The sequence below is a fragment of the Dasypus novemcinctus genome, chromosome X (assembly GCF_030445035.2).
Source record: "Dasypus novemcinctus isolate mDasNov1 chromosome X, mDasNov1.1.hap2, whole genome shotgun sequence".
NCBI classification, from domain to species: domain Eukaryota; kingdom Metazoa; phylum Chordata; class Mammalia; order Cingulata; family Dasypodidae; genus Dasypus; species Dasypus novemcinctus.
This window is the reverse complement of record NC_080704.1, coordinates 78,074,172-78,087,664: the sequence shown is the minus strand read 5'-3', so window position 1 is coordinate 78,087,664 and position 13,493 is coordinate 78,074,172. Positions and strand designations below refer to the sequence as shown.

At 41.4% G+C, this 13,493-nt stretch overlaps 1 protein-coding gene and 1 pseudogene across 1 annotated transcript in view; both read left to right on the top strand.

Annotated features, from left to right (window-relative positions):
• Window positions 1–13,493, top strand: part of TEX11 (testis expressed 11) — a 546,877-nt gene that overhangs the window by 465,348 nt on the left and 68,036 nt on the right. The window contains exon 27 of the mRNA XM_058291673.2: window positions 10,871–10,979. Coding sequence (XP_058147656.1) covers window positions 10,871–10,979 — 109 coding nt within the window. The remainder of the gene's footprint in view (window positions 1–10,870; window positions 10,980–13,493) is intronic.
• Window positions 11,269–12,803, top strand: LOC139438118 (coronin-2A pseudogene; annotated as a pseudogene).

The window sequence follows — 13,493 nt, the reverse complement described above, 5'->3', positions numbered from 1 at the left end:
ATACTCAACTACCCTAACTCATTTGGAGCCACCAGTTTGCTCAACAGACACAATTCCCTCTGTTTGAGAATATCAGTACTCCCTAGGATGTGGGTATACCTTCACACTCATTGTATGGGTCTCCACTCAATGATATAACCCCCTCTGACAAAAGGAGCACTCACACACTCCCTAGAAGCTTGCCCTGTATCAGATGCCCCCCCTGAAGCATCTTAAACAAGTAACCTTCCTTATTATATTTTCTAAAGAGTTTTTTCTACATTATAGTTTCTACCACATACCTAACAATCCCCTATGTTCAAATATTCCCCCCACCCTCCCCCCAATTTCTTGGGCAATCTGACCCATCCTCCCATGCCTAGCTGCCCTCAAGCCCACAAAGCCCCACCCAAAGGTATCCCTATACCCCCATTTTGTCCCTTCCCTGTACAAATACTTAACGCCAGCTTATCATAGATTTCACCCATGTAGCTGTCAGCTCACAACCTTCATCTCCCCCCAACTTCCTTTAGGCCTATCGTCCAATCACTAGCTCTCTGAGACAGCTTGGTTTACTTATTCAGTATCAGTGAGGTCATGTAGTATTTGTCCTTCAATGCCTGGCTTGCTTCACTCAACATAAGGTTCTCAAGATTCATCCATGATATCACGTGTGCTTGTACTGTATTACTCTTATAGCCGAGTAGTATTCCACTGTATGTATATACCACATTTTATTTGTCCATTCACCTGTTGATGGGCATTTGGGTTGATTCCAACTTTTGGCAATAGTGAATAGTGCTGCTATGAACATTGGTGTGCATACATCGGTTTATGTCCTTGTTTTCAGTTCTACTGGGTATATATTCAGCAGTGGAATTACTGAGTCATATGGCAAATCTATAGCTAGTTTTTTGAGAAACCAACAAACCGTCCTCCAGAATGGCTGGATCCTTCTGCATTCCCACCAGCAGTGGATAAGTGTTCCCATTCCTCCACATCCTCTCCAGCACTTTTAGTCTTCGGTTTTTTGATAGCTGCCAGTCTCATGGGAGTAAGATAGTATCTCATTGTAGTTTTGATTTGCATTTCCCTAACAGCTAGTGATTTTGAGCATTTTTTCATGTGCTTTTTAACCATTTATATTTCTTCTTTAAAGAAGTGTCTGTTTAAATCTCTTGCCCATTTTTTAAATGGGTAGTTTGTCTTTTTATTTTTGAGATATAGGAGTTCTTTATATATACAGGATATTAGTCTCCTATGAGAGATTGGGTTACCAAATATTTTCTCCCATTGGGTAGGTTGTCTTTTCACTTTCTTGACAAACTACTTTGAGGTGCGAAAGGCTTTAATTTTCTGGAAGTCCCATTTATCTATTTGTTCTTTTGCTGCTTGTGTTTTTGATGTGAAGTTCATGAAGCTATTTCCAATTACAAGGTCCTGTAGATGGTTCCCTACATTGCTTTCCAAGGTCTTTATGGTCTTGGCTCTTATATTTAGGTCTTTTATCCATCTCGAGTTGATTTTTGTATAAGGTGTGAGTTGGTAATCCTCTTTCATTCTTTTACATATGGGTATCCAGTTCTCCAAGCACCATTTTTTGAAGAAGCCATTCTCTCCCAGTTGAGTGGGTTTGGTGGCCTTGTCAAATATCATATGACTCTATATGTGAGGATCTATATCAGAACTCTCAGTTCGGTTCCATTGGTCAGTGTGTCTATCCTTGTGCCAACACCATGCTGTTTTCCCTTAGTTAGCTTTGTAGTATGATTTGAAGTCAGGCAGTGTGATTCCTCCAATTTCATTTTTCTTTTTCAATATGTTTTTGACTATTCAGGACATCTTTCCGTTCCAAATAAACTTCATACATAGTTTTTCTAGTTCATTAAAATATGCTGTGTTGATTTTTATTGGGATTTCATTGAATCTATAGATCAGTTTTTGTAGGATAGACATTTTAATAATATTTAATAATAATTTTAATAATATTTATAATAATATTTAGACATTTTAATTATATTTAATAATATAATATTTAATAATATTTAGTCTATCCTTGAACATGGAATATTCTTCCGTTGATTTAGGTCTTCTTTGATGTCTTGAACAATGTTGGTTAGTTTTCTGTGTATAAGTTTTTTGCATCTTTAATTAAATTTATTCCTAGGTATTTGATTATTTCATTTACTATTGTAAATGGTATTTGTTTCTTGATTTCCTCCTGAGATTTCTCATTCTTGGTGTACAGAAATGCTACTGATTTTTGTGCATTGATTTTATAACCTGCAACTTTACTGATCTCATTTGTATGTTCTAGAAGCTTTCTTGTAGACTTCTCAGGGTTTTCTATGTATAGGATCCTGTCATCTGCAAACAGTGAAATTTTGACTTCTTCCTTTCCAATTTGGATGCCTTTTATGTCTGGTTCTTGCCTCAGTGCTCGAGCAAGAATTTCTAACACAATGTCAAATAGAAGGGTTGACAGTGAGCATCCTTGTCTTGTTCCTGATCTTAGAGGGAAAGATTTTAGGATTTCACCATTGTAAATGATGTTAGCTGTGGATTTTTCATATATACCCTTTATCATGTTGAGAAAGTTTCATTCTATTCTGATCTTTTGGAGTGTTTTCATCAAGAAAGTGTGCCATATTTTGTCAAATGCTTTTTCTGCATCTATAGATATGATCAGGTGATTTTTTCCCTTCAATCTGTTAATATGGCTTATTACATTAATTGATTTTCTTATGTTGAACCATCCTTGCATACCAAGAAGGTCATGGTGTATAATTCATTTAATGTGTTGTTGAATATGATTAGCAAGTATTTTGTTGAGGATTTTCACGTCTAGGTTCATTAGAGAGATTGGTCTATAATTTTCCTTTCTTGTGGTGTCTTTGTTTGGCTTCGGTATTAGGGTAATGTTGGCATCACAGAATGAGTTAGGCAATTTTCCTTCCATTTCTATTTTTTGGAAGAATTTCAGCAAGATTTGTGTTAGTTCTTTCCAGAATGTTTGGTAGAATTCACCTGTGAAATCATCTGGGTCAGGGCTCTTCTTATTTGGAAAGTTTTTAATGACTGATTCTATCTCTTTACTTATGATTGGTTTGTTTAGATCATCAATTTCTTCTTTCATCAATGTAGGCTGCATATGTGTTTCTAGGAATTTGTCCATTTCCTCTGAATTGTCCTTTTTGTTGGAATATAGTTTTTCAAAGTGTCCTGTTTTGTTACTGTTTATTTCTGTGGGGTCAGCGGTGAGATTCCCTTTCTCATTTCTTATTTTGTGTATTTGCATCTTTTCTCTGTTTTTCTGATAGTTTGGCTAAGAGTTTGTCAATTTTATTGATCTTCTCAAAGAACCAGCTCTTGGTTTTGCTTATCTTTTCAACTGCTTTCTTATTTTCTATTTCATTTAGTCCTGCTCTAATTTTTGTTATTTCTTTCTTCTTCCTTTGGGTTTAGGTTGTTGGTTTTTGTGGGGTTTTTTTGTTTTTTTACTAATTCCTCCTAGTGTGCAGTTCTTCAATTTTAGTTCTTTCTTCTTTTTTGATATATGAATTTATGGCTATAAATTTCCCTCTCAGTACTGCTTTTGCTGCATCCCATAAGGTTGGATATGTTGTGTTATCGTTTTCATTAGTTTCAAGGTGGTAATTGATTTCTTTTGAGATTTCCTCCCTGACCCACTGTTTTTCTAAGAGTGTGTTTTTTCATTTTGTCTTTCTTTATTTTTTAATATTACATTCAAAAAATATGAGGTCCTCATATACACCCCACACCCCTTATCCCACTCCTCCCCCCATAACAACAATCTCCTCCATCATCATGAGACATTCATTGCATTTGGTGAATACATCTCTGAGCACCGCTGCACCTTATGGTCAATGGTCCACATCATAGTCCACACTCTCCCACATTCCACCCAGTGGGCCATGGGAGGATACAATGCCTGGTAACTGTCCCTGCAGCACCACCCAGGACAATTCCAAGTCCTGAAAACGCCCCCACATCCCATCTCTTCCTCCCATTCCCTACCCCTAGTAGCCACCATGGCCACTTTCTCCACACCAATGCAACATTTTCTTCAATTACTAATCACAATAGATCATGAATAGAGTATCAGTAAGTCCACTCTAATCCATACTCTATTCCTCCATCCTGTGGACCTTGGAATAGTTGTGTCCACTCCACATCTATATCATCCACATGGATGCTGGATGCAATCCTCCTGCTTTCAGCTGCTGTAGGCACTCTTGGCTCCCTGGTGTGGTGGTTGACCTTCCTCAACTCCATGTTATCTGAGTGAGATAAGTCCATTAAACCAGAGTGTAGTAGTTGAAGTCTGTTGAGGCTCAGGGCCTTGCTATCACATGGTCAGTCAAGAGATTCAGGTCCCCTGGGTATACATTAATCCCCAGCAACAACTACAGTTCCGGTAAAAGTAACAGGAGAGGCTTGTGAACAAAGATCACATCTGAGTCCAGCTCCATCACACAGAAACACAAACTCCAAAGTAGGGCCAACTGACATGGCACTGTACTCCATCTGCCATGACCATAGAACCTGTGGGTCTCTGTAGCCCTCAGAAGAACCAATACCCAGGGTTGTATCTACTTTATCTGTCTCTGGTACTCTGCTGAGGTGTGCATAAGGGCGACCCCTCTGATAACCTCCCGGCTCCTTCTGGAGACTCATAGCCATATAAACTCATTTGTCCTTTCCATTTCCCCCTTTGGTTCAGGTCAAAAAGCATTTTTAACTCCTGGTATTATATGTAGATTGAGATATTCCTCTGGTCCGAGGTGACCCTTTTATTTAAGGTCATTTTCTAGTTACATCATCAGCTGGTACTTGGTAGTAATCCCTCGGCACCAGGGAGGCTCATCCCCAGGAGTCATGTCCCATGCTAGGGGGAAGGCAACACACTTACATACTGAGTCTGGCTTCGAGACTGGCCACATTTGAGCAACACAGAGGCTCTCAGGAGGTAACTCTTAGGCACTCTGCAGCTCTAGGCCATGTTCTTATTTCAGGTGCACAGGCTCACAAGCATAGTCTTTAGTATCAAGGGCTCATTGTTGGAACGTCCTTCTTTTTTGGTCTTTACTGTTGCACTTGGGGGGTTGTTGCTGTTCCTTTAGGGACTGTGATAGAGCTCCCCTGGCTAGGAACTCAGCCCTCCCTCAGTTGTTGTTTTTAATTGTATCCACTATGAAAATATCCAAACATTTTTATGTACCCTGGATATATGCCCTGTAGAACTCCCTGCCAACCATGTGTCCCCTGTCAATAACATCCCACACCAGTATTCCTCCTCTTCCATTGTTAAACCTATCTGTGATCTTGAAAAGTGAAGCCCAATATATTGCCAGGAAGAGTGTGTTGTTGAACTTCCATTTCTTTTTGCCAAATCTGGGTCTCTGGCCCTTGCAGATTTCCAGCTTCATTCCACTGTGGTCAGAGAAATTATTTTTTATGATTTCGATCTCTCTGAATTCATTGAGACTTTCTCTGTGGCCTAGTATGTGGTCTATCTTGGAGAATGATCCATGTTTGCTTGAGAAGAATGTATATCCTGCTGTATTTTGGTGTAATGTTCTGTACATGTCTGTTAGGTCCAGCTCCTCTAATATATTGTTCAAAGCCTTTGTTTCATTACTGATTCGCTTTTGAGATGTCCTGTCCAAAGTTGACAGTGGTGTATTAAAGTCTCCCAGTATAATTTTAGAGGTATCTATTCCCTCATTTAATTTTTCCATTGTTCACCTCATGTATTTGGAGGCATGCTTGTTAGGAGCATAAATGTTTATGATTGTTCTTTCTTCTTGAAAGACTATCCCTTTCACTAATATGTAGTGTCCATCTTTCCTCACAATTGTTTTGCATTTCAAGTCTATTTTGTTTGATATTAATATTGCTACTCCTGCCCTTTTTTAGTTATTGCTTGCTTGTAAGATTGTTTTCCAGCCATTCAGTTTCAACCTCCTTGAATCCCTGGGTCTAAGATGTGTTTCTTGTAGACGGCATATAAATGGGTCATATTTCCTTATGCAGTCTTCCAGTCTGAGTGTCTTGACAGGTGAGTTTAATCCATTGACCTTCAGTGTTATTACTTTCAAGAAATTACTTATATTAGCCATATTTTCTTTTTTTCTTTTTCTTTTTTTAATTTCTATCCCCCCCCCCAGTTGTCTGTTCTCTGTGTCTATTTGCTGTGTGTTCATCTTTATTCGCTTCTGTTGGTGTCAGTGGCATGGGAATCTGTGTTTCTTTTTGTTGCGTCATCTTGCTGCATCAGCTCTCCATGTGTGTGGCACCATTCCTGGGCAGGCTGAACTTTTTGGCACTGGGTGGCTCTCCTTATGGGGCACACTCCTTGTGCATGGGGCTCCCCTATGCAGGGACACCCCTGCATGGCACAGCACTCCTTGTGCACATCAGCACTGCGTGTGGGCCAGTTCCACATGGGTCAAGGAGATCCGGGGTTTGAACCGCAGATCACCCATGTGGTAGACGAACTCCCTAACCACTGGGTCCAGTCCTCTTCCCTCATATTTTCTTTGGATTTGTGTTTGTCTTATTTTGTTTCAGTTTTTTTTCTTTTTGTCTTTTTAATTGCTCTTACCCTCTCTTCCAACTCTGTCTTTCTGGTTTCTTTCTTTCTTCCTGCAAAACTCCCTTAAGCATTTCTTGAAGGGCAGGCTTCTTATTGGCATTCTCTCTTAGTTTATTTTTATCTGTGAATATTTCGATCTTTGTCATTTTTGATGCTAGCTTAGCAGGATAGAGTATTCTAGGTTGGAAGCTTTTTTCTTTTGTACCTTGACTATGTCATACCATTGCCTTCTTGCCTCCATGGTTTCAGATGAGAAATCTGCACTTAATCTTATGGAGCCTCCCTTGTATGTGATGGTTCTCTTTTCTCTTGCTGCCTTCAGTATTTTCTCTTTGTCTTGCACATTGGATAATTTGACAAGTATACGTCTTGGGGTAGGCCTCTTGGAATTTATACTGTTAGGGGTGCATTGTGCTTCCTAGACATCTACCTCCATCTCCCTCAATAGGTTTGGGAAGTTTTCAACCATTATTTCTTCCAACATCCCTTCTGTTCCCTTTCACTTCTCTTCTCCTTCTGGGATGCCTATAATGCATATGTTTGTGCATTTTGCATTGTCATTCAGGTCTCTGGGTCCCTGCTGGATTTTTTCTATCTTTTTATCAATCAGTTCTACTATCTGTTTGATTTCAGATGTACTGTCTTCCACATCATTAATTCTTTCCTCTGCCTCTTCGAGTCTCCTGTTACTTGCTGTGAGTGTATTTTTGATTTCTTGAATTGTGCTGTTCATCACCATCATATCCGTTATCTTTTTGCATATGATTGCAATTTCTTCTGTATTCTCTGCAAGTGTTTTCTTCATATTCTTAATCTCTTCCTTCACTTCATCAAATTGGTCCATAATACATGTTTTGAAAACTTTAATTACTTGTTTGATGTTTTGTTCCTCTTCCTGGTGTTTAGTTTGTTTATTGGATTGGGTCATGTTTTCCTGATGATTGGTTTGGTTTGTAGTTTTTTGTTGCTGTCTAGTCATCATTTTATCTTTATGGGTTTAATCAGTTGCTTAGCTTTTTTGTCTAGTTTGGGGTTTAATTAGTTGTTGCTTTTGCATGCATGTTAAGTCTTCTCTTTGTCACTTTGTTCTTCTTATTCTATTTCCTTGTTGTTGGCTAAGTTCCCTTGATAGAAAAAATTAGGGCCAGAGAAAGCAAAAGGAGTAAGAAAAGGAAAAGTATAATAGTAGTATTGATAGTAAATGTTAACAGAAGAACCATGTGAGATCTAGGAGAATGGATATTAGATTCATGTAAGCTGTGTAGAGTTATAACAGTAAGAAAAGTGGGGTACCTATATTGAGACAGTAAACTGAATATGGGGAGGAATATAGTGTGAATTAAAAGGCTAGTGTGGTCAGGAGAGAGGGAGAGAGAAAAGAAAGGACAGTAGTATAAAGAGTGAATAAAAGAAAACAGAACAAAGGTATTAGAAATAAAATGTCAGAAAATTGGGGGCCAAACAAAGAGAGGTGGGATGTAAGAGAAACAATAAACAATGGAAGATAGAAAGATGTAGAGGAAAAGAGATAGCATTGGTAGCCAAAATCAGTACACACAGAAAAGAGGAAATCGAGGATGAGAAAATACAGCAAATGTGAAGCACTCCCTGCAGCACCTAATATTAAAAAAGTAAAAAAGAAGAGAAAGAAAGGGGGGGGAAGGGAAGAAAGGGGGGAAGCAAGCATGAAAAAGAAAAAGGGAAAAGAAAAAAGGGCCGTGGGAGGATAAAGATGAAGGAAAAACAAGAAAACAAACCAATAGAAAAGACCAGACAAAATTTCAAGCAAGGAATCCTCTTTGCAGTTAAATAAACACTTAGGAGTCTGAAATTCCTCCTTTCTCCCTTCCTCACTTCTCTCTCTCCCAGGGCAGCAGGAAAGCTGTGTGAGGGGTCTGGTAAGAGATTCAAGTGGGTCCTTGGTGAATCAGCTCACCACAGAAAACAATGACTCTTAATTTCCAGAGCAAGATCACCCACACCTCACCAGGAACACCAAATATGTTATTGGAAGCTTGGAAAGCACGTTCTACAGTCCCTCTCCCTTATGTGTGCTACAGGAGAGCTAGTTGATTTTCTGACTCCACCTTTTCCCAGACCAAGTTTCCTATCCCAGGGCATTTAGGTAAATTGGGCTTTCTCAGCAGATTCGCCTCTCCTTTCTTCCCACACTCTCCCCAAGCCAGCTGGTATGCTCCTCCAAGTTCAAAAAATAAGGGGGCGTGGACCAGAAAATTGAACCTGCACTCATTTGGCCCCTCTGCACCTCCCACCAAATCCCTCCCACTCACGGAGTCAGTCCAAACTAGAGGGCTAGGGTAATCTTGAACCTCAGGCTGCGCTGGATTCAGGGAAGGGAAGTCCAGGATATTGCGAACTCAGGGTCTGTGGGTCTGTGGAACGTGGGCTACAGGGGCTTAGGGGACACGGACTTAGGGACCACGCATCTGGGGGACATGGAACTTGGGAACGCCGCTGCACAACCGACAGTTCTCAGGGAACACTGCAGCCACCAACCCTAGTGGGAAGGGTCCCACCTCCCCAGAACTTCCAACCTCTGTGCTTGGAACCCCCAATTCTACCTATAGCAAGCACTACTTCTGTCACAGTCTCTCCAAATCAACCTCCATGCACCTCCTGCCTTGCAAGCCCCTGAAACAACCTGCTCCAGCAATACTCCAACCCCACTCGGCCCCTTCTTTGCAGGAGAGACTGTGAGGTGCTCTCACTCAGAATCTATCTTGCCCCGCCTCTCCCTATCTCTAATGACATTCTTAGACTGTTTTGTATTATGGTCATGCATGCACATATCTTTTTCTTCCTATAAGCTTATAAGCTCCATAGAGCCATAAACAATCAATACTTAAATTTATTGTACTTAGAAACTAGCAGAGGGGAAACGGACTTTGGCCCAGTGGTTAGGGCGTCCGTCTACCACATGGGAGGCCCGCGGTTCAAGCCCCGGGCCTCCTTGACCCGTGTGGAGCTGGCGCATGCGCAGTGCTGATGCGCGCAAGGAGTGCCGCGCCACGCAGGGTGTCCCCCGCGTAGGGGAGCCCCACGCGCAAGGAGTGCACCCATAAGGAGAGCCGCCCAGCGCGAAGGAGGGAGCAGCCTGCCCAGGAATGGCGCCGCCCACACTTCCCGTGCCGCTGCCGACAACAGAAGCGGACAAAGAAACAAGAAACAAGACGCAGCAAAAAGACACAGAAAACAGACAACCGGGGGAGGGGAGGGGAAATAAATAAATAAAAATAAATCTTTAAAAAAAAAAAAAAGAAACTAGCAGAGTGCATTGCTTATAATAGATACTCATGTTTATTCTATTTGTGGAACTTAATTATATCACTGGACATTAGGGGGAGCTCAAACTTCAGAAAATTAGTTTTGCTAAGCTCCCTAGAAATGATAATCACCTGCTTCACTGATCAAAGGAATGAGAATCTTAGCAATTTATTGAAGTTTCTGGAGAAATATTGGTAATATTTTTCAACATGACTGTTACCGTCAAATTTCTGGTGAGCTGTAAGTAGAACTTGGAGACTCAGAGCCTCTTTGGGAATGTATGCAGGAGATGGCCTAATCATCTTCCCTTTTTTATCTTTCACATTCCTCAGAAGCATGAGTGTGGTAAGTAAAGGTATTAGGTAGCCCCAAGGACACAAGAGTCACTTTTGCCTTGGTCTTGCCAAAACAGAATTCCTAGAGCCATGAGGGAGATGGTGTATACTTTATGGACATGTGATAGTGGCCTCTGCTCCTTGCATAATGCAACTCCAGTTCTAGAGGTCTGTAAAATGCATCTGAAAATTTCAGGTTTAATTATCTCTAACACTCACTCTCATGTTGAGTGTTTCCTGTCTTTAGTATTCAACAAAAACAGTATGTTATAATATAAATCTATTTTTGATTAGTGCCCTTTTACTGGTGTGCTCCCTCTTTCCTTCTTAGTATGCCCCTCTTTGACTCTGATTTTTAAGATCATTGATTTACCTATGTAACTGTGTGCAAGGTCACAGAAACAGTAGGTTCTCTGTTAATGTTTGCTAAAGAAAGGCTATAACCTGGCAATCCTACCATATTATTTTGTCCAAAAAGTAGACGCTATCTCAGAAAATCTTTGTGGATCATTTTATAAAATTAGATTGTTGTCATTGCTATTGTTAATCTGTTTTAGATCAATTTAGTTAGAAAAAGCAAATTGTAGCATGGGATAAAAACTGTGATGCATGAGGTTGAGATGTTAAAAACGTTTTTCTTCCCTTCTTGTAGCATTAGCAATGGAAATGCCTGCACACTATCCTTCCCTTGCTCTAAAGGCCTTGAAAAGAGCTTTATCACTCCACAAAAAGAAAGACTCAATCAATGTTTTCAAATACAGGTTAGTAAATGTAATTCAGTACCTAATCCATGCACGCATTTTAATAGCCATAAATCATCAATTATTCTTAACAGGCCCAACTTAAAAGATGATTGGGAAGGGTCCAGTAGCGCAGGGAGGGGGGCAGCCCGGGAGAGGGGAAGTCTGCGTGTTCAGCCCTCTGGGCTACGGGGGCACAGGGCGGGGTATGTGGCTGACAGGCATGTCGCTGAGCTTGTAGATTCCGTGGGCCACCAGAACTGCGGAACTGGAACCAGATGTTGCTGCGGCCACCATGGCCGTCACGGAGATGTCATGGCTCCCCCAGTACAGGAGCTCCAAGTTACACCACATCTTTGGCAAATCAGCCAGCAAGGAGAACTGGTATCCATCACCTGCGGCATCCATGACAATTGATTCTCTGTGAACCCTACTTCATTGGTCTTATGACAGTGTGCCTGTGAGCAGACCTTCCTTGTCATACCCCTGCACCAATTGGGAAAGTTGGGCCTCCACTACCCAAAGTTCTGTGGGCATAGAGGAAATGTCTTAGACATCAAGTGGAACCCTTTCAGTGACTTTGAGATCATCTCCTATTCTGAAGATGCCACCATTAATATCTGGGATGTCCCAAAGCAACTGCTGGCAAAGAACCTCACATCCAGCAGGAAAGAGCTAGTGGGTTATACCACAGAGTGGCCTGCTGGAGTGGCACCCCACAGCCACCAATATCCTCTTCAGCTCTAGCTACAGCTACAAGATGATGGTCTGGAATGTGGATACAAAAGAGTCTGTAATCACAAGGCCAGTCAACTGTCACTCAAGACCTGATCCTTTCCATGTCTTTCAACATCAACAGCAGCCTGCTGGCCACTGCCTACAAGGACCTCAAGATACAAATTCTTGAACCCCAAGCAGACTGTCCTCCAGGAAGCCAGCTACAAAGGGCATCAGAACAACAAAGTGCTGTTTTGGGGGAATCTGAAGAAGATGCTGTCTACAGGCATATCCCCCATGGAACAACTAGCAGATGGCCCTGTGGGACCAGGTCAACATCTCTGTCTGTCATAGAGGAGGATCTGGACAGCTTCTCAGGCAAGTGTTCCTGTTTTACAACATGGACACCAACATATTGTACATGGTAGGAAAGGGAGGTGGAAACATCTGTTATTGCTGCTACTATGAGGTAAGCACTGAAAAGCCACACCTAGACTACCTGACCGAATACTGCTCCTATTACCCACAGAAGAGGATCAGTGTCATGCCATAGATAAGCCTCAATGTGTCCTCCTACAAGATCTTCCACTTCTACAAGCTGATCACAAAAGCTTCATCAAGCCCATGCCCATGATTGTGTCCTGACAAACAGAATCCTATGAAAAGGACGTTTTCCCTTAAACAGCAAGGGCTTATCCCTCTCTGACAGCCCAGGAATGGCTCAGTGGGATGAACAGAGGGCCAGTCCTGGTGTCCCTTAGGCCCAACTCTGAGCTGCTGAGTCCCTGGCCTCAGCGTCCAGAGAAACCTGTCTCCAACTCCATGGCCCCAGCCTTGCTCCAACCCTAGAGTGGACAGAAAAGCTTGACCCAGAGGATGACCAGAGGTATTTGTCACTGCAGGAGGAGAAAGTTCCAAGAAGGGCTGCAGAACACAGATGGAGGAGAAGAAAACTTGGTTCACAAACACCTTTGACATCTATGGATGCCATCCACCAAAGACAGAGAACAAGCTGCTATAGATGTTCTACCAACAGCAAGAGATGTGAAGGTTCCAGAGCTGGTGACCCAGCATGAGGTCCAGGCCAGAGAGCTGAAACTGAAGATTGAAAGCTTCTCTGTGGGCTAAGAAATGTTCTAAGCAGGGACCTCTGCCCTCCTTGCTCTTAAGGACACCACTTAGCTTTGTGCCGAGGTCTAGAACCAACCCACAAATTCCCTTAGTATAACTGCTATTTCTATCTATCTATCTATCTATCTATCATCTATCTATCTATCTATCATCTATCTATCTATCTAACTTACCTATCTATCTAACTACTTACCTATCTATATAGATATAGATATAGATATAGATATAGATATAGATATAGATATAGATATAGATATAGATTTTTTAACCAGAAAACAAAATTCTCAGTCACTGAAAGATTCCAGTGGGACCTTTTTCTACTTGTCTTCGCAAAATAACAGTGTCCGAATTGACTGTTTTTAGATGATACCTTGCCTTCAGTTTAATGCTTTTTTTGTTTTTTATATTTTGTTTTTGTTTGTTTTTCCTGGCTCCACAGTGAGCAATAATTTCTCAAGGGGAAAGCATATTCTAGAATCTTAGAGCTGAAAGGACCTAGAAGGTGAACCTGCTTGTGGTTTTCAAACTGTGGTCCACAGAATAAATGAGAAGGCTAAGCAGGAGGGCCATCCCCACCCCCAACCCTCCCACCCCCGCCATGCACTCACACTGTTCCTACAAGACAGCTACCGTTTTATACTTCTATCTCTTTTATATACTGGACTTCTACAGAATACATAATTCTGC